The following is a 20,327-nucleotide window of genomic DNA, read 5'->3' as shown; positions in this document are numbered from 1 at the left end:
GTGTTCACCTTTTATTTTGGAAAGCCTTTTTTCCAAATATTGCAAATGCTATGAATGAGTCTTTATCAGAGAAAATAACTTTACCAAATCTTTCTGAGGTTGCTTTTTTTTCTGCATATCTTGACACTAGACCAGCATCCAAAAGTCACAGCCTCATTGTGCATGCTTTCTTCACAGCAATTTAACCTCTCTTCCTGAAATTCTGCATCAAACGATGAATGGTTTAGTTGTGTGCAGTCTTACTCTTCACAGTAAACCCTTTTGGTTCCCTTTTCCTTAGAGGTAACCAGCCTCATTAAAAACATTTGGTTACATCTGTAGCAGGTGCTTACATGCTTTGTTGTATGGATAGCTGAGCCAATATATTTTTGTTTAAGGAGAAATATGATTTATTACACATTAATTACAGTTTTTAAGAAGTTACACATTTAAAATTTTACACTGTTTTGTTGAAACACAAACACACACACACACAGTACAACACTGTTGCTGACGGTGCTGAAAAGAATGGAAAAGGTGTAGCTACAGAGCACCACTGGCTCCCAGTTCCAGAAACCTCTTCAGTTTAAAATCAAAATCTATGGTACGTTCACCGGGAGGTTTGTAGGTCCCTCTCATTGCTGAACTCAGGTACGGAATGAGCTCACTGTTCTCTTCGAATGATGCAAGCTTCTTCTTGTACTTTTGCCGAGTATAGTCTGTGCCCTTGGGGTTAAAAGCTTGTAAAATACAGCAAAACAAGAAATAAAATTTTTGTCATTATAATAACTGGCCCTTACACTTGATTAATGATTTAATTTAACTGCAAATTTGACATTCTGCTCACCTTTCAAATAAAAGGCCACATATAGAAGAGCTGATCTTGTTATACTGACAAAAGGGTGCTTTGGCCTGAGAGACCCAGCAGCTGTCATGGCTTTAATCACTGCTACTGCCACTCCCTAAAGAGAAAACATTTCATCTCAAAGCCAATTTAGTGCTGCCAATGAAAAATCGAACTTTAAAACAGTTTTAAGGTGTCTAACCTGTTCCAGGTAGCCCAGTGTTGGAAGGGAGGTGAGGGGAACAGGCTCACAAAGTGGAGGAACCTTGCAGGGCAGCTTTTGGTCCCAATAGGTTTCAGGCGTCCTTTACATGTTAACATACACCAAGGCAAAATGTTAAATCCTATTGTTATTGTTATGTACTGTATGAAGAAAACAAAACCTGTAACTGTTCTATTCAGAAATGAACAGACATACAGGGATGTAAAGACTTATTTGCCCTGTTACAGATTTTCTTCTGTTTTGCCCTCTTGTTGGACTGTTTCAAATAATAATAATTTCAGATCAGACAAAGATACCTGGAGTAAATGATGAATAGGCAATTGTTTTTTCATAACGGGCCAAGTTAGCTTGGATAGCTGTTTTCCCTTGATGAACTGAATCATCATTTGAAAATTGCCTTTTGTATTTACTCAGGGTATATTTGTCTGGTAATACAATTTGTTAGATGACCTGAAACAAAGAAGAGGGACAGAAAGTAAACACAGAAAAAATGTGCATGAGAGCAGATACTTGTACCTCAAAAACATATCCTGTTTCTGCTTTGTCTCGAAAGTGTAGAGTTTTCCCTTGTATTCCACTGCATATTCCATTTTTCCCCGAACCAATGCTTCATACCTGAAAACAAATGACTTGTTCTTAAAGATGTGACAAAGTAGCTCCTTTTTATGTATTGTGAATTATAATCTTCAACTAGAATGTATACCTCTGCTTTCCTTCTTTGTAAGTGACAGGACAAAAGCTCTTCATTTCAGCCTGCTTTGGGAATTCGTTTTTCACCGGGAACTCTGTCAGCTTTCTTGGCAGTAGGTGGGGCTGTGGGAGGTTTTGTGGACAACAAGGTGCCACAAACTCGTCAGGAGTTGAGAGGAAATTCTGTTGTTAAGAGAACAATACAATTGTTAGCTTTCTTCAAGACTGTTGTAGCAGTTTTTGATTGTTCGTACAATTCAACACAAGAAACACGTGTAAGCAAGAATGTAACCATCTGTTTGTAATTAATAATATGTAAATTTAGTACAATGACCTCTAGATGGTTTTCACCACATAATCGATAATAATGCCTTTTGTACTCAGCAGCATTAGTCAAGGCTGCAGTTTCTGAGCAATCCACTAGGTGGTGATGTAGGGCCAGGCACACAGGACAGTAATGGCCAAACTCTCCAAGGCGACATTCAAGCTCTTTGGGTGTGATGCACAGCCTGTTTATGCAGGCAGCTTTCCCTATTAAAAATAGTGCATGGTATTAAAGGGTTGCATACACAAAAAGCATCTTTAAGCGTTAGTAATTTTATTCCAGTTTTTCCAACATTTACCACTTTGTCTTCTCTCCAGGTAAGAATGCATGCATTTCATGCTGATGTTGACTTCTCCTAAAATATTTTTCCAGATCCACCATTTGCTTTTCAAGCCATCGACTGCGAACCAGTTCTGATGCTGTTCCTGGAAGCATTTCTTAACAAGTCCAACTTCTTTCCTGTAAGAACAATCCCAACTGTGCAGGATCTCAGAGCTGTCATGCATCAGGTAAGGCCTAAATAAAGAAAAATAAAGCATGAGCAGGGTTTGTTTTGGTTTTCATTTTCTTGTTTCAGCCAGCTACCAGACTTGCAGTATCTAAAGGAAATAACTGGTAATATCGAGGGCTGTTTTACTTGCTGGGGTTCATCTTGTCAACAAGCCCTCTCTTAAGAATCTCCACTGTCTCCAGATCAAGCTCAAATACTATCATGGGAATGATGCTCCGATCCTCCATGAGTTCTGCCTGTTTAAGAGTCATCGGAAAGCCATCCAGTACATATCTGAAATATGAAATGAATCAGACATTTCTTTTTACACTCACTAGAAATGGTGACAGTTTTTTTCATTTGTAAATCAAAATAGATATTTTTCTTGTTCAAACTCTAATTTTAAAAAAGTAAATACTTTTTACCCTTATAGTGCCTTGCAAAACTATTTATACCCCTTGACCTTTTCTAAATTTTATTGTTACTACCACAAACGTCAATGTGTTTTATTAGGATTTTATGTGTAAAACCAACATAGAGCAGTGCATAATGGTGAAGTAAAAGAAAAAATGATACATGTTTTTTAACATTTTTTACAAATAAAAATGTAAAATGTGTGGCCTTCTTTTGTGTTCACTTTCCTTTGGCCTAGTGCCACTTCGTAAAATACAATGCAACCAGTTCCTTTGAGAAGTCACCTAATTAGTAAATAGAGTCTATCTCTGATCAATCTAATGTCAGTATAAATACAGCGGTTCTGTGAAGGCCCCAGTGGTTTGTTGAGAACATCAGTGAACAAACTGCATCATGAAGACCAAGGAACACAGCAGACAACTCATGGAAAAAGCTGTGTGGAAGTTTAAAGTAGGGTCAGATAGAGCGAAACAACCCAGGAAGAAAACCTGTTAAGAGTAGCAGCCACTCTCAGCCGCCTTGAGAGTGGTTCGGAGGTTCACATCTCTGTAGCACAGTGACACTAATCACAAAGCCTAAGTGACAATAGAATGGTTTAGATCAAAACTTATTAATGTGTTAAAATGGCCCAGTCAAAGCACAGACCTAAATTTAACTGAGAATCTGTGACAAGACTTGAAAATAGATTTTCACAGATGCTCTGCATCCTGTCTGACTGAGTTTGAGCTATTTTGCAAAGACAATAGGCAGAACATCAGTCTATAGATGTGCAAAACTGGTAGAGACATACCATAAAGTACTTGCAGCTGTAACTGCAGTGAAAGATGGACTATAAAGTGTTGATTTAGGAGGGCTAAAAATGCACGCTACACTTTTGAGACTTTTATTTACATTTCTAATTGAAAAAACTTGTATCCTTTTTCTCCATAAATGTGAGATTCTTTGTGTTGGTCTTTCACATGAAATTCCATTAAAATACATGAAAGTTTGTAGCTAAAATATGACAAAATATAAAATAGTAAAAATAAAATAGTTCAAGCAGTATGATTATCAAGCAACTGTAAATTCAAATAATATGATTGTATGAATGTAAAAAACCAGATAACTCACCCTCGAATGCTGCACACTGAGCTAAGGAGGGCCACTTCCAGACACTGAATAGCCAGCTCATCAGGCAAAACCAGGCCCTGTGTGAGATACCTTCTCATCTGGACAGCCAGATCCGTGTGCTTTTTATAGTTCAACACCATACGCATAGCTGCTCCAATGGAAAGCCGAGCCAAACCATATTTTTCAGCAAACATTTGCGCCACTACAGGCATAAATGATGAACAAAAATGAAAAAGTCATTTGAAGCTGCCTTCTCAATTGAGGATCATTTAGAGCTGCCTTGAGTCTTACCAGTGGTTTTTCCAGACTTCGGAGGTCCAGCCACTGCTATTTTTACTGGGAGGGTAGGTGTGGGCTTTGGCTGTCGAAGGTATTTTAAAGGGTTTAGCATAAATGTGTTGCGGTTTTCCTTTGACCCAAAAAAGTAGATATATTGGCTGAGGAGCAGAGGATATGTAGTGTTGAGAGGCCACTGTATTGGCTGAATGGTGTCCTTCTCTTTGTATCGCTGGGTTCCACACAAAAAACAAATGTTACAACACAGGAAATAAGTCAGTTTCAGTTCTCAAAATAGAAATAGATATACATGTACTTCAAATCCTTTTCAGAATCTTTTGAAACACAGCTGTTATTCCTAAATTTCTTAATCATGCCAACCTGGACAGGGTCCCAACAGCCAAAGGCACTGTGAAGCTTATAGGAGGAGAGCAGCAGCTTTTGTGCAAGTTTGCATGAGGTGGGCTGGCTTGTTTGGAAAAGGGACTCCCTGTTCGCCACCAGGGGCTGGATTTTCTGGAGCAGATCATACTGGATTATCCTGAGCTTGCGAGATGTGTTGAATACCAGTTTGGGTAAGTTATTTCCACTGAGCAGTTCCTGAGAATATAACACAAGTAATCTCAGAAGCCCATTAAAAAAAATACAACGATGTTAGAATCTTGCCCTGAAACACGCCAGAGTAGACATTTGCTTCCCACTTATTGGTCCTTAAAGGATTGGTATATTCATACCGCAACAGTGACAAGGTTAGTTGCATCTTTTTCAAAACGGTCTTGTATTTCCTCCTGGATCCTCTCAACCGCTGCATTTTCGGTCTCCTCATTTTCCATTTCCTCAAGTTTGTCTTCTTCAGGAAATTCCACCTCCAGCACAGCCTCTATTTCATCCTTTATGTTGTTCTCATCCTCATCCTCATCTTCATCATCTTTTCTCATCTGGTGCCGAAATTATTTGTTTAAATTTAGAGAATTGAAGATTGTTTAGAAATAAAAATGTGACAATAAGGTTATTTTGAGTTAGCTTACTGTGAATCTGGATTCATTAGTGCCTTGCTCTTCCATGAGCTCAGCCCTTCTCTTAGAAATCTTTTCCTCCTACGTCAAAACAATAAAACCAAATGAGTTAAATACTATTATAATGAACTGCAGAAATGATTCTTAATGAAAACGTTTTTTAAAATCTGCTAACACAACAATTAAAGTCACATTCTTACTCGATTTATTTTGCGCAGATGACGCAGAAGTTTTAACTGTTCTTCATACTTGCTGTAGAGGTCACGCCACTTCTCAAGGTAGGTTGGCAACAAGCGCTTTTGGACATCTGTAGCTTCAACTTCCAGGACAACAACAACATCAGGGAACAACTGTCGCTCCAACATGTACTCCACCTGCTCAGGATCTTCGGGGAAGCCCTCCAAAATGAAACCTGTAGACCTAGACAGTAGCTAATATTTTATGGAAAAAATATTTTAAGTGTTTACTGTAACCAAACAAGTTATACTAAGAATGTAAAATAAGAAGGCGCATCTCCACATGCGACTTTGTGTGTTAGCTAAGCTACTGCCTTCAACTAGCTAATAATTAAGGATGTTATATCTTTATCTAAAACATGTTTGTATTTTTTATAACTGCCCAAAGTCACTGTCAATATGCAGTCTTGTCTATGCTTGTTTAAAATAAATGTGGTTTAGATTTTCTAAAAGATTACATTTGTTTTTTCTAGACATAATATTTTAAGTATTTTAATTATTCTGAGTTTTTATTTCAAACTAAGGCCAAGGTACACTACAACTGACAAAAAACAAAAACTCTGTCTTCATTGTCTTGGAGGTCTTCAAACACACGTAAAACGCTGTATTACCTTTGATTTACCAGCAGATGACAGTAATGTTACATTAACTACATTTAAAAGAAGATTCTGAGCACGGTGTAACCCTTGTTTTCTTTAACAGTTAACCTTTTCTCTGAGTCATTAAGCTATTTAACTTACATTTAAAGTTTCAGAGCTTCAAAGCTTCAGAACAAATGGGACAGATGTAGGAAGAAAACAATAAACTGACTTTACTGTTGATGTAGTTTTAACCACATGAAGCCAGATTAGGCAAGTGCACAGTGTGCCTCAATTAATTTTTTACTTTTTTTTTTTAAACCCACATGTCCATTTCATACATATACAACGCAAATATGGTTTTAGAAAATCCCTACTTTGGAAAATGTTAAAAAAATCTCCAGAGGTGCAAATGGAGAAAAATCTTTTTCGCAAAGTATCTGGTTTAGTGTGGACAGGGCCTAAGGTAACTCCCAAATGACAAATAACGAAGCTGGGATTAATTTACTAAGGTCCCTGCCCTTGCCTGTCACCTGACCTGCATGGCACCCAACCTAATGTTCATGAAGCCTTGGAAACCATAGTCCCCAATTTTGTCCAAACACAGTCCTCTTCACCATGTTAATAAGAATAGTCCCAAATGAACTTCTGCTGTCATCTACAATGGAATAACAGTAAGCTTGTAACCTTCTTTGCATTTAAGGGTTCCTGCTTATTTTACATGTCAAAATGTCATAGTTTTCTGAACTAAAATTCCCAGTTGTCAGTCCATTTTAAAGTATTAACTTCAGTTTGTAGTTATGCCCGATGTTTTATGTATCTGGAAATACAACAGAGATGGATGGATGGATGGATAGATGGATGGATGGATGGATGGATGGGTGGGTTCAGGTTCCACTTTCAGGAAAAGTATAAGCTAAGATGAAGAATGTCTGGTAATGATTAAATGATTACATGTATGGTTCTTCTTTAAAGTAAGGTGAAACAATCATATCCAAAATATGTGGACTTAGTGCCTCTCCATGGGATAGGTAGGCTTTGATGGCTAATTCTTCATTAGTCATAACCTCCTCCTGTTGTAAATACAAAACCAAAAGCACAACAGTTATGTACAAATATTTTAATTTTACAATAAATCACTCCCTTCTAAAACTTAAGGGAAGAACCACAAATCATGCATTGGCTAAAAATATAAAGCAAACCTCAATGTTGCTCATGTTGCTAGACGTATTTTCCACTTCCTTATCGTCTCCCAGCATTTCTTCCTTTATTAGGGTCGCCAGATGCTCCAAGTCACTCTCGAGGAGCACAATCTCATCAGCACGAGGAACCAGCTTACTTGTCTTGGCTATGATCTGCATTTGGAGTTGCTCTCTGAACTGAATATGGAATAGCCCAAGTTTCTGTGCAAGCCATTCACCATGAGTTGACTTGCCTGACCCCCTAGTGCCAAGCAAAAAGATTCGCAAGGCAGGAGGCTTACATAGGAGGAAAATAGTGACATGTAAGAGATTGTATCTTCATCTTATAAATACACTGTTTCACTTCTCTTTCTGTCTGCTTTTACCTGAAGGGGCTCTCTTTGTGCAACAAATTGTGCAGGATTTTGGAGGAAGGACTCTCTTGCCTCTAGGGTGGAGAAGTAATAAGTCCGTTCGCGGTACTTGGCAGAAATGTTGTCAGTAGACGGCCAAAGGACATTGTTGTTTTGTAAGGCAACAGGGCAGAAATGCTTGGTATCGCCTAACAACCTTTGAATGGTTGATTCCCACTGTAACCATTGGTTGAACAAAGATATTTATTACAGATTGTTAAAAACAAAACACGTATCTATAAAACATGAGACCTACATCTTAAACTTTTAAGCTTTGTAATGTTAATATTAAACGAAAATGTTTTGTCAGTATCCTAACCTCATCGTCTTCCTTTTCTGTTTTATTGTCACTGCTATCTTCCTCTTCTCTCTCAAATGCAGCTAAGGCCTCAGTATGTTCTTCCTCCTCATCCAGGTCAAACGTAGACAGCTCCCAAGCCACATACTGAAATGGTTCTAAAGAGAAAGCATAGACAGTGTTGTGAAAAAGTGTTTGTTTTCTCTCAGATTTCCTCTATTTCTGCTTTTAATCACACTTAAATGTTTCAGATTTTCAAACAAATGTCAATATCAGAAAATATAACATTTAAGTAAAAAGTGTTTTTTACTAATGAGTTTGTTTATAAGGGAAACAAGCTGTCCAAACCAACCTGGCTTTATGTGAGAAAGGGATTGCCTCCCCTGTTTAATCCAGACTAAACTGATTTTACACATTTGTTGAATAGTTGGGTCCAATTTCACTCAGGCCTGATTAGTGTCAGACTTGTGCAGTGAAGAAATCACTTAAATAGAACCTTTCTGACAACATGAAGTAGACTAAATAATCTTAAAAAGCAACACATCATGCCGGAATATAAAGAACTTTAAGAACATATAGGAAACAAAGTCAGTGACATGTAAGTCTGGGAATGGATACAATGTCATTTATTTGGCTTTGTGAACCACAATGCAATTATCCACAAATGGAGAACACATGGAAGAGGAGTGGCTAGACTACTAAAATTACTCATAAAGTGCACCGCTGACTTATCCAGGAGGTCACGGAAGAACCCAGAACAACATTAAAAGAACTGCAGGTCTTACTTGCTTCAGTTATGATCAATGTTTATGTTTTACTGAGCAAAAATAGCATCCATTGAAGCGCTCTAAAGCCAAAACCAAGGCGCACCAAACCAAACACAACGGCTTGTTTCACATGACTGCACCTCATCGGACTCGTCCGTGAAACTCCTTAAGTTTGCAGACGACACCACTGTCATTGGACTGATCCAGGACGGTGATGAGTCTGCATACAGACAGCAGGTGGATCGGCTGGTACACTGGTGTAGTCAGAACTACCTTGAACTGAACCCACTCAAGACTGTGGAAATGGTGGTGGACTTTCGGAGAACACCACCCCCATACACCCCCCTCACCATCCTCAACAACACTGTATCGGCCGTGGACCACTTCAGGTTCTTAGGAACCACCATGTCTGAGGACCTGAGATGGTCTTCACACATAGACACTGTTCGAAAGAAGGCTCAGCAGAGACTGTACTTCCTGAGGCAACTCAAGAAGTTCAACCTTCCACAGGAGCTGTTAGTCATCTTCTACACTGCCATCATTCAATCTGTCCTGTTTTCATCCATCTCAGTGTGGTTTGGCTCATCCACAAAACAGGACAGGTCCAGACTGCAACGAACAATCAGGACTGCAGAGAGAATAATCAGAGCTGACCTTCCCTCCATCCAGGACTTATACAGGTCTAGGGTCAGGAAAAGAGCTGCTAAAATCTCTGCAGACCCCACACACCCTGCACATAAACTGTTTAGAGTTTTACCTTCAGGCTGCCGCTACAGAGCACTGTTTACTAAAACCAGCCGCCACAGAGACAGTTTCTTCCCCCAGGCTGTTTCTCTGTTGAACATTCAATAGAGTACAAAACAACAGCAAACAGATGTTGCAAATGCACCTTTTTATTATATATGTGTATATTGTACATTGTAAATTTGTATATTCTGTAATGCAAAAACAAAACCAAAGAGCAAAGTGTACCGGAGTCAAATTCCTTGTTTGTATGCACGAACTTGGCAATAAAGCTGATTCTGATTCTGATTTCTCAAAAGAAAGCACAGCATTTTAAATACAGATTATCGTAATATAAATTAAACATGGTGGCAGTGTGATGGTATGGGGCTGCTTTACTGTTTTAGGACCTGGACAACTTGCTGTAAGTGAACCGTTTATTCTACTCCCTAATAGAAAATCCAAAAGGAGAATGTTTGGGGATCCATTTGTGAACTTAAACTCAAGCAAACTTGGGCTATGCAGCAGAACAATGATTCAAAACACAACAGCAAGTCCACCTCTGAATGGCTCAAAATGAAGATTTTAGAGTGGCCTTGTTAAATAAATCTGACTTAGATGCTGTTACATAAACTTAAACAGGTTGTTAATGATCAAAAACTCTTTTACAGAATAAAAAAACGATGTGAAAAAAGTTATTTCTAATGCTTGATGGTAGTAGCATAATCAAAAACATGTTAGGAAATTAATTTTTCACACAGGGTCAGATTGTTTAGAATAGCTTTTTTCCTTTCAATAAATGAAATCATAATTTGAATAAATACTTTTTGTATTTACTAAGGTTATCCTTTGAATATAAAAGTTTTGATGATTTGAAATATTTCAGGGGGACAAAAAGCCACAAAGTGGAAATATGTAAAGGGACAAATGCTTTTTTGCAGCACTATAATTAGAAATTAAAAGGTAAAACATAAATGTTAATTGTGGTGACTCAAAACTGGTTTTTACACTCACTCTCCATGTTTTGGACGATTTCTAGAAGCAAGTCCTCAGGGCTCTTACTCCCAATTTCGAGGCTGAAGTTGTTAACTGTTAAACTGGGCTGCATGTGCTCCCATTCCCCCTCAAACAGCTGGATTTGCTCTTCATACTCTTTCATCTCCGGAATGTTGGGATAGCCCAAATCCAAATCATCCGGTAGTGCTGCAGGTTTACCACACAGAGTAAAAGAAGGGAAGAAGTCAGTTTTACATTTTTAACATTTGTGATTTTGTTGACTTTTTTCACTATAGAAATCAAATTATATGTTTTTACAAATAGTAGTTTAGAAACAGTTTTTTTATTGCTTGATTAATCCAAATAATTACAAAACAACAGTTTCATTTATTCAGTCAGGGTCTACTAGACATTAGTATATCACGATATAGGGTCACTGACCCCATAGATTCCTACTTGGTAAAGTGAGCTCTAATTTAGTGAAAGAAACAACAAATGTTTACATCTACACTTTCTTGTTATTGATTTATTTGACAGTGAGAACATACCACTAGCACTTGGTTTAAAATTTATATCACTGTTAGTTCAAAATCTGTTAGCACCTTACCAAACCAGCTAAAATCTGGCGTTAGTTGTACATCTTTAGCTTTAAATGTGGTCTAAGACACATCTCTGGTAAAAAAAAAAAAATTCATACGAATTTGACAGTAACTTTTAACGTAAAGTTGCTAACACATGCACAGACGGACAAACAAACTCAATTGAAAACATAACCTCCTTGGAGGAGATAAATATACGACATTCACAGGTTTTACAGGAGTATGGAAACATAATACCATCTGCCTCCTCAACAACCATCTCTAGGTTTGACTGTGTCTCTGATTCCTGCTCCTTTTGATTTCTGAAGTAGGAAAGAATGAAGCAAAAAATAAGTAATTTGAAAAAATTTTTTAAATATTCTTAACTGCAGAAGGCCAACTGAGTCTGAACTTACAAGTCTTTTTTGTTTCTCTGAGACAGTTCGTCCTGTAATCTCTTCTCGATGGCTTTGTTCACTTTTTCCTTATTCTTCTCATAAACTCTCTTCAAAACTGCTTTACACAACATATAATGAAGTGGAAGACATGTTTTAAAGCTAAAAGTGGAGAAAGCAAATGCAGTTATTATGCCCTTACCCTGATGTCTATCGCTGTCTCTCAGACAGATGATTGTGTCCGGCAGGATTCCAGTTTGTGCTAAGACATCCATTTCGGAAAGGTTCTTGGGAAAGTTGTCAAGCACCCATCCAGTTCTGGCATTGGCATTGGAGTCCATCACCTCAATCTGTGACACCAACGTTTTTAGCTTAACAATAATATAACTACTTGGACTTATAAATATAGGGTGACATTATGAATATATTGGTGTTTTGTCTGTTTGCATTGCAGAGTTTTCCTAAGAATGTTATAAAATTCAACTAGTAAAATACATTGCTTTTCAGGATTAAGAAAAATAAAGTCAGTACTCTTACATTATCTTAATATAGAATAAATGGAGGGGGAATAAGAATTACAAATAACAACACACTCACTGCAAATATCAAACCTGAAACTAACCTCTTTTATGTGCTTCTTCAGCACATCAGCATACATTTCAATGGGAGATGGGCTCATTTGTTTGGCTTCCTCAACACCATCAGGCACCAGGGCCCCAACGTCTGGATGATCCTCTGCCACTGAGAAAAACACATAATTTAAATATATTTGCAAGGATAATGTTTTATGTGAAAATCTGAAGTTAGAGATGAAGCCTAACTTGCCCAAAGTTTTTTCACCATCTTGCTCCATCTTCATTTTGAGTTTCGCTATAGCAGCTTGTGTAGTCTCCTCTTTGATTTTATCAAGCCTTTCCAGTTCAGCCTTGGCTAGAAGAGGCCGTGACAGCTCCTCTAAGTTGAGATCCACTGCACCATAGTGTCGAGCCAGAAGACTGCACATGGTGCTCTTTCCAGCCTGAGAAGGGCCAATGATGGAAACCCTGCAAGGGGGCCTTGGAATTGGAGGCAGTAGATACCTGCGTGGATTTGTGACAAACTTCTGGTAGGCCTCCTGAGATGAAAGTATGTACAGCTTGTCCTGGAAGCTGTATAGTGGTTGAGAGGGGAAACGTTTCTATCGAATCACAATTGGAGAGATAAGACAGTCATTCTAGGGGGAATAATTTATTAAAGACCACTCACCCCACAGACAATTCTGGCTTTCCTGGAATAATCTTGCCCTCCTTCAGAGCAACAGGACAAGTTCTACCCCAGCGGCTTCTTCTCCACCCAAAGCCAGGGGCCGCGGTTCTGATGGTGGACATAAATCTCAGAAGGTATTCCTGTAAAAACGATAAACAACTGATATCACTGATTCAAGTTAAATTTGTTGCAGTTCCATTACAGAATGAGTGTTTAAAGACTCCACAAACATATATGCAATTGATAAGTAGTAAGTAAATTAATAAAAGAAAGAAAGAAACTGTGAGAATGGCCATACCGTGTCAATGGTGTCGGGGAGTTCTTCATCAACATATTGACTGAGGAGGATTGGAACAGCGACACGCTTTATAGCCATAGTTTCAAGACGAGTCATCACAGACTGAAAGGCAAAAATAGAAATAATCCACAGTCAGGTCACCGAAAACATCCGTTGGTGAACTTTCTTATATATAAATTTTTCTCTTTACCAAGTGTAGCTCTTCAAGTGTATCATTTCCATCCAGCTCTAAAAGATAGAGGGGGTTGTGTTCTGCCATATAGTCCTGGAAAAATGTCAAGTAATACCAAACATATTTATTCAAAGAAGTCTTTTTATTGCCCTCCTTGGTTCCTGAACATTTGATTGAGTTTTTTATTTTTATTTTGTTCTCGCACAACCTTTGTTGATGCAAATTGTAACAAATTTGTCCAGGTTGTGCATATTGTGATACATTTTTATCTGTTAGGATTTTTTCATTCAGTCTTTCATATGCCTTTCAAAGATAATAGAGCAGAGCAATCTTTGTTTCCATTTTTCTATACCCACTTAATCTTCGCAGGGATTGAGCAAGTATCGAAAAATGGAGCACCGCCAGCAGCGAACAAGCGGTGTACACTTTGCCCATTTCAGGTATAATATTCATTTTTGGGGATGGGAAAAAAATCTACTTTTTGTGTGTTTAAAAAAAAAACTTTAATCTCTAAAAAAGGCATTTATGTGGTTAGAAATTCAGAAAATTAATTAACCTTGAGGACTCAAGTTAATAATGGCATTGTTAAATACAAGTGGAAAAAAATATTTTCAGACATAATAATTGTTTCTGTTGCAATCTTTAAAAGTGTATGTTTTGTCTCCAAGGGACCCAAGCAGAGCAATTTACAAATGACTGCATTAAAAATAAAAATGATCAGAATCACTGTTGCTGTCAGCTTTGCACGCTCAGACTTACATAAAAGCCCTTTTGTGTTAAAAAAGGACAGATTAACCACTAAAACTGAAATTTAAGAAGTTACAAATTCTGAAAATTCATGAATATTTTACATACATGGCAAGTACTTCAAGCTAATAATAGCATACTTTCAAAAAGAAAAATCAAGACATAGTATTCTTATGGCAGTTTTTAAAAAGAGCATTCTTTGTGTCCAGGGTACAAAAGTGGAACACAAAATGTCTGCTGTTCAAAACACACCTCTGTCCCAAATCAAAGGAATTACAATGCTTTATTTCTGTGTATGAGTTAGTTTGGAAATTACAAGACCATCCTAACTTGCCTCCAATGGTCTCAGCAGGTTGTCCTGGTACGTGTTGATTCTGGCAAATGCATTTCTGGGCAGGTTTTCTGGTGTCCACACCATTTGGTCAATATTATCCTTAGAGAGGTCTTCCTCCTCAGCCTGAATAAATAAAAGAAACCAGTGCATTAGAATTTTGCTTTTAAGTAGATTCTTTTCTATTCCACTTAAGGTTGAAGTTTATTGTTGTCTACACATTTAGTTACTATAACAGTCTTGGCTCAACTTATTTTATTTGTGTTTGTAAAAAAATGATAAAAATGGTTTGAAATCAAAGTGAATGAAAAACAAAAAAGTTAGGACAGTTATGATTTGATGAAACAACAACAGGAGGTAGGGCTGGAAAAATAAGAACTAAAGGTTAGAAAGTAGGACGTTTTTGTACAGTGAGTACCTGCTCCTCGTCATCGTCCACTTCCTGACCCCTGACCTTCTCCCTCCTGCTGCACACCTCTTCCTGTTTCCACTGATCCCTGCTGTATAGCTGCCCACTCACTGGATGTTGCTTCAGACCTGACAGCCTTTGGACTAGGTCCTTGTCTGCACACTGTTCAAGGACGGGACATCTTCTCAAATTATATCAGTAAATCAGAGGAGAATTTTTGAAATTATTTGAATTTTAAAAATGTATTTTCATAGCACATTGATTACTTGTGTAAACTACAAATAACAATTTATAAAATAGCTACAGAACAAGAAACAACTTCCAACATCTAGGAATTTGACCTTGATGTTAATGATGAAATCTGGCGTTAGCTTGAGGTTTCTGATCAGTTTAATCTGATTGCAGATCTTTAGGGAGTCCTCCAATATAAATGGCAGGCAGCTCAGCACATAGCCTGTATATAACATGTAAATGATCAAACAAAGGCACAACCTCCATGCTGCTTTCATAAAATTAGCTAAAAGTACATACAGAACTTTGATAGTTAAAGTATTCGAACACAGTTTACCATAGTGCTCAACATCAGGCAAGTTAAGCCTTGCAAGAATCAGCTGCAAAACCACATCATCTGGGATACTTTTCCCTTCAGATAAGATGCTCAGAAGCTGAAATGATTTGAAAATGCAACACGGACATTATATTAGTTTTGAGCCAAAGTAATACACGTCATTGAATTTTGTTTTCTGAAAAATTATCAAATGTCTCTTACCTCTGTTCCTTCCTTAGTTTTGTTTTTAATGTGTGTGTCGAGCAGATCAGTATCTGAAATATTTTTAAAAGCAAAACTTTTTCAACTGCTGTACATACAAATATGAATACGAACATTTCCAAGAAGGACATACCGTCAATTAGGATACACTTCCAGGATTCTGCAATGTTTTTGGCCAAGGTTGATTTCCCAACACCCTGTCACAATAAGGACATTGAGATTAGGATCAAAATAATTCTTAGTCTTGACTTTGCAAAAATTGTTTTATATATTAAAATGTTAAGTTCAAACTTTGATTTGTTGCTACAGTTCAAATTAATCTCTTATGAACAGTGTTAGATGATAATGCTAACTATAATCACCTGCAGCAAATAACTTTTTCAAGTGAGAGAAACATTCCTCACCTCTATTTTCCTTAGTTTTTAGTTTCCTTAGTTTTTCATGGGCTAGGCAAATCAGTCTAATAATTAAATCTATTCATAAATAATATATTGTAATTAATCAAGTAATTATATTGACATAAACGGTTTTTAAGCTGTTAATCTCTTTGTTATATTTATTAACTAATGTATAAAAAACAGTTTTTTGACTAAACATTGTACTCGCAGATAGTAAATCTACCTAAGTGTAGTTATCTCAGAGAACTTACTGGTCTTCCAAATATAATGAAGCAGGTGGGTTTAGCAAGTAGACCCTCTCTCTCAGCTTCGTCTTCTATTAGATTGTCAACCAAAGCGTCCATTTTAGCTCGTCGAACGGAGAGTTATGAACACTACAATAAAATACTTTCAAAGAAGACAGTTTCCATTTGTAACCACATTAACTGTCCCACGTTTAACTGTTCAGTATCAATAAAAGTACATAAAGTACTGACTCGTATCATAAATCCCCGTATAACTCTTTCTATCTATATTAATTCTAGGTAACGAAGATTAACGATGACATTTTAGGAGTAACTAAGCAGCTGGCTGGCGGTTGTCATAGAGACTCAAACTCAGAGCGTGTAAGGGCGACGTAAGTTGCTGTATGTTTTAGCAAGCCATTTGGTACTATTGCAACTTTTAATACTAAACATTTTGGAATATATTTTTGGGGATTTTCTGTAATGTGAGGGTTTACAAAGACAAAGACAAAGACAAAAACACAACCCACATAAATACTAAGATGGATACTAAGTCTTTCCTTCTCGCGTTTTCACCCCTTGATATTTTTGACTCCGCGAGCCACCGTATCAGCTGATAACTGACTTATGGCAATCACATGACTACAAGTATTTTATGTAGCATGTTTATGGTTTCTGACCGCTCCGATTTAAATCGACTTGTGTATTAAAGCAGCTTGCTAAAAACACTTAAAACTGCAGATTTAACTCCGGTAGAAATGAGAATAAGTATCAATGGAAACGACTGTTGCTTTCGGTAGCTAGCTGGCTAACTGAGTGAGTAATGTTAGCTAGTTTGGCAGATTCATTCAGATCGCCAAGACAAAAGTCTGAGTTAGTTTCTGATGAGTATTTCGTCTTATGCGTTTATTGTGACGTTTTGGACTTATATGTTTGTTTAGTTTCGTCCTGCAGCTTGTCTGTCTATACTTCGACCTTTTGAGTTTAAAGGACTTAAAATGCCTCAAACAGCAGCTATCATCAGTGGGATCCAGAGGATGGTTTTGTACGAAACAAGAGCAGTAAGTTTAAATCAACTAAAGAATTTCCACACTAAAGTAAACATCTTATCAGTTTGGTTAATAGGAGCATCTAGGATTAGTTTCTGCTGTTATGTTACTGTGTATGAATGTTTGAATTAAAAGCATAAATCAAATGAAAAAGTCAGGACACTTCTCTTACAAAATAAAAAACAGCATTTTGCCTTTATTTGATAAATAATTTCAATTAAGTTTATTTACAAGATGCCAACTAACAATAATCGTCCTCTCATACTACTACAAGATAAACGGACCAAATTCATGTCCGGTTATAAACCAATACATAATCAAAGCAATACAAATCAATGAAGCCATTTTGGCAGGTTTATATTGGTTTCAATTTGAGTGTAATTTAATAAAGTACAGTGAAATCCAGTAGATTATCTTATTCCAATTGGTAAAAAAAAAAAAAATCTATCAGAGGAAGCCCAAAACATGGTATCAAGATGTTGACTTTTCACTGAGCCCTCATCCTGATCAAGCATGTGGTGACAGTGGAATGAATCAGTATTCTTCACTGCTCCCATTTCTCAGTTTATTTCTGATGAAATGAATGATTTTCTTTTAACAGAATTAAACCTCCAGTAGAACCAAGGGTTATTGGTCTTAAGTTTACATCTGCAAAATAGGCCAATTCCCAGAAGCAAACTTTGAAAGACCCAACATACCCTGTGGTTCTTATGTTGTTTATGATTACTTAAAATCTGGATTATTTTAGCACAGTTCAAAGTAATGACTATTCTTTAAGTTTGGCATGAAATGCTAAAGACAACATTTAAAACCTTTAGAAACAGAATGGCTATCTTTATTATACGTAACCACTGCTAATCCTTAATGTTCACCTATAGCCAGTTAATGTACAGCATGGAATATGATTTTAGTATTTTCTAGGTTAAAGACTATCTGTCTGTCCCACCGTCTTTTTGCAGGTTCCTAATTCAAAGGCAGATCTTTGTAGGAGAACCTGCAATGACTTCATTGTGAGGTTTTGTATTTATGCTTTGAAAATGAGTTCAAAAGGGAGCCAGAACTGAAAATTTGATTTAGAAAAAGTATGGAATTTTGTCACGGAAAAGTGTTTAGGGAACCTGGAATCTGGAGAAGGGTAGGGGCCTGTGATAACATTGTAAGGATCTTTCAGTAAACACTAGATGGCAGCAGATGTTTATTTGGGATCATTTTTATTCCTGAGATTTGATCTTAACACTATGACTCCCAGAATTCTAACTCTACTAGAACTCCCGAGCCCGTCAATTTGACGGCGAGCATTCTGGGTGCGAGGGCGGTGATGACGTCATCGCATTACATTGGTCAGAAAGCTAAAGGTTTTCTTGCACGCTATAAAATTATGGTTTTGACAAGAAATAATAATAGTATTTGATCAAAGCCTATTATGTTATATTATTATTTATAAATAGTACTGAAAATAGTACGCCCCCCTTTCACTCCGTGGACATAAACTAGTGCTAAAAATGCCTTCAGCTCATCCACACTCATGTCCGAGGAGGAATCATCTCCTAAAACTCTGCGGGCTTCAGCCACAGTGCAGCCCTGAACGTGGATGAGCATTTCGGCATCCAGCAACCAGAGGAACGCGGTCGGGGCATCTTAGATCTGGCTCTCTGACGCCTCCCTCTACTTTCTTCCTCCCCTACCACTGTCCACACAGTCCCATCCGTTCCTATTTCCTCCTCCTTCCCAGCTGTGCGCTCGTCTTGTGATGAAAACGCTATAAAAGCGCAGGATATATTGTTGTTACTGGGCTACTATATCTATGACCTAACTTATTGTTTATTTCTTTTTCCATTATCAGTACCTTGATTTGTAGTTTCTCTCCTGCCAGTGAGCTGGTTTGCTGGGTTTATAGCTGGGCACTGGGGACCTGGCTCGTTTCCCTGTCTCGGAACCTGCGCTGATTGTCGTACTGTTGCTGTAGTTTATATATTATTAGTTTACTAATTTATAAACTATAGCCTAAAATGATAAAATCGTTACATAGGCTAGACTTTTACTACCTTGAAATAATGCGCCCCAACCTCCTGCTAATGGGACGACTCGTGTTTTTTAGCCGGGGGAGGCTCACTCTCTGACCCGCTCTCACTGGAACTGAATGCTGACAAAGAGCCGTCAGAATCCCTCTCGACCCCAGAATCACAATCATGTAATTTTTGAAGCATTTCCAATGCCTCTTGAGCAGAAAATATCCTTCTAGAAGCCATTTGTAGGATGCCAACAATCTATGGAGCTAAATTGGGGCCATAAAGTTTGTTCAAACGAAAAAAAGTTTAACCTGAAAAATAAAAGTTTTTTCAGAAGAAAACAATTTGAACCTAAAAAATAAAAGTTTGTTCAAAAGAAACAAATTTGAACCTGAAAAATAAAAGTTTGTTCAAAAGAAAAACATTTGAACCTGAAACATTATTTTGAACCTCCCCCCCAAATATTTGAAAACTGGAAAAAAAGTTTTGCAACTGAAAAAAAACAAAACAGATGTGAAACTGGAAAAAAACAAGTTCAAAACTACTTTTCAGATTCAAGTTTTTTTTTTCGAACTTGCAGATTTTTTTTTTTTGGGTTAAAACTTTTGGCCCTGTTTAGGTGTGGGGGGCGGGGCCTCAGATCACGGGGGTGCGGAATCATGACTGACAGCTCAACACAGCGGCTGAACAACATATTCCCAGCTGTTGCATTTAGGGACCGTGGGAACTGGAATTATCTGTAAAACATCATCGATATTCTATATATATGTGATTGGTTTTGAAAGATAACAGGCTTCACCGATAGAAGCAGCTTACGTGAATACACGACGCGCATCTCAGAGGAGAAAATATTATCTTGACAGATTTGCACAACATTTTAAGTCCGTGTTGGAGATTTCCCATGCTCTCAACATCAAGCAAAAGAACCGCCAGACTAAGCTGCAGCAATGAAACCAGATGCCAAACGAGCCGGTATTTTCCGAATATCCTTGCATAATTAAGCCTGGACTTGTTTTCACATGGACTGGACTCGGGTTTGGGTTTCTGGTGCATTTTTGATTAAAACGAGTTTGGTCTCCATTTAGTGAAGTTACTCACAGCCAGGTGCAAACTGGCATACGGGGCAACCGGGGAAATCCCCGGT

General features: G+C 37.6%; 2 protein-coding genes across 4 annotated transcripts in view; one reads left to right on the top strand and one right to left on the bottom strand.

Moving 5' to 3' along the window:
• Positions 1–363: 363 nt before the first annotated feature.
• Positions 364–16,475, bottom strand: ak9 (adenylate kinase 9). Of its 2 annotated transcripts, none has more exons than XM_047387153.1 (34): positions 16,153–16,475; positions 15,637–15,700; positions 15,504–15,556; positions 15,303–15,399; positions 15,076–15,188; positions 14,744–14,896; positions 14,329–14,451; positions 13,266–13,340; positions 13,076–13,177; positions 12,778–12,917; positions 12,358–12,680; positions 12,155–12,273; positions 11,735–11,882; positions 11,554–11,653; positions 11,396–11,460; positions 10,578–10,766; positions 8,095–8,231; positions 7,749–7,952; positions 7,384–7,659; positions 7,136–7,254; positions 5,568–5,787; positions 5,380–5,448; positions 5,086–5,289; positions 4,733–4,951; positions 4,367–4,583; positions 4,076–4,277; positions 2,699–2,845; positions 2,360–2,577; positions 2,071–2,267; positions 1,750–1,919; positions 1,563–1,661; positions 1,026–1,128; positions 827–941; positions 364–719 (listed from the first exon to the last, which is right to left on the bottom strand). In XM_047387153.1, exons 1-34 carry the CDS (start codon positions 16,243–16,245, stop codon positions 523–525), a joined length of 5,070 nt encoding a protein of 1,689 aa, XP_047243109.1. In that variant the 5' UTR covers positions 16,246–16,475; the 3' UTR covers positions 364–522. The 2 variants fall into 2 exon arrangements, with proteins under 2 accessions (XP_047243109.1, XP_047243110.1); XM_047387154.1 differs by having other exon boundaries at positions 11,554–11,650.
• A 278-nt stretch (positions 16,476–16,753) lies between these two features.
• fig4a (FIG4 phosphoinositide 5-phosphatase a) overlaps positions 16,754–20,327 on the top strand; it is an 82,309-nt gene continuing 78,735 nt past the window's right edge. Inside the window, exons 1-2 of one of the 2 annotated variants that reach the window (XM_047388838.1) lie at positions 16,754–16,941; positions 17,067–17,186. In XM_047388838.1, the coding sequence (XP_047244794.1) occupies positions 17,124–17,186 (63 nt within the window). In that variant the 5' untranslated portion in view covers positions 16,754–16,941; positions 17,067–17,123. Of the gene's footprint in view, positions 17,187–20,327 lie in introns of both variants that reach the window. The other variant, XM_047388837.1, reaches the window with a different exon arrangement.

The sequence above is a fragment of the Girardinichthys multiradiatus genome, chromosome 15 (assembly GCF_021462225.1).
Source record: "Girardinichthys multiradiatus isolate DD_20200921_A chromosome 15, DD_fGirMul_XY1, whole genome shotgun sequence".
NCBI classification, from domain to species: domain Eukaryota; kingdom Metazoa; phylum Chordata; class Actinopteri; order Cyprinodontiformes; family Goodeidae; genus Girardinichthys; species Girardinichthys multiradiatus.
Note: the sequence above shows the minus strand (reverse complement) of the source record. Positions and strands in the feature narration are given on the sequence as shown.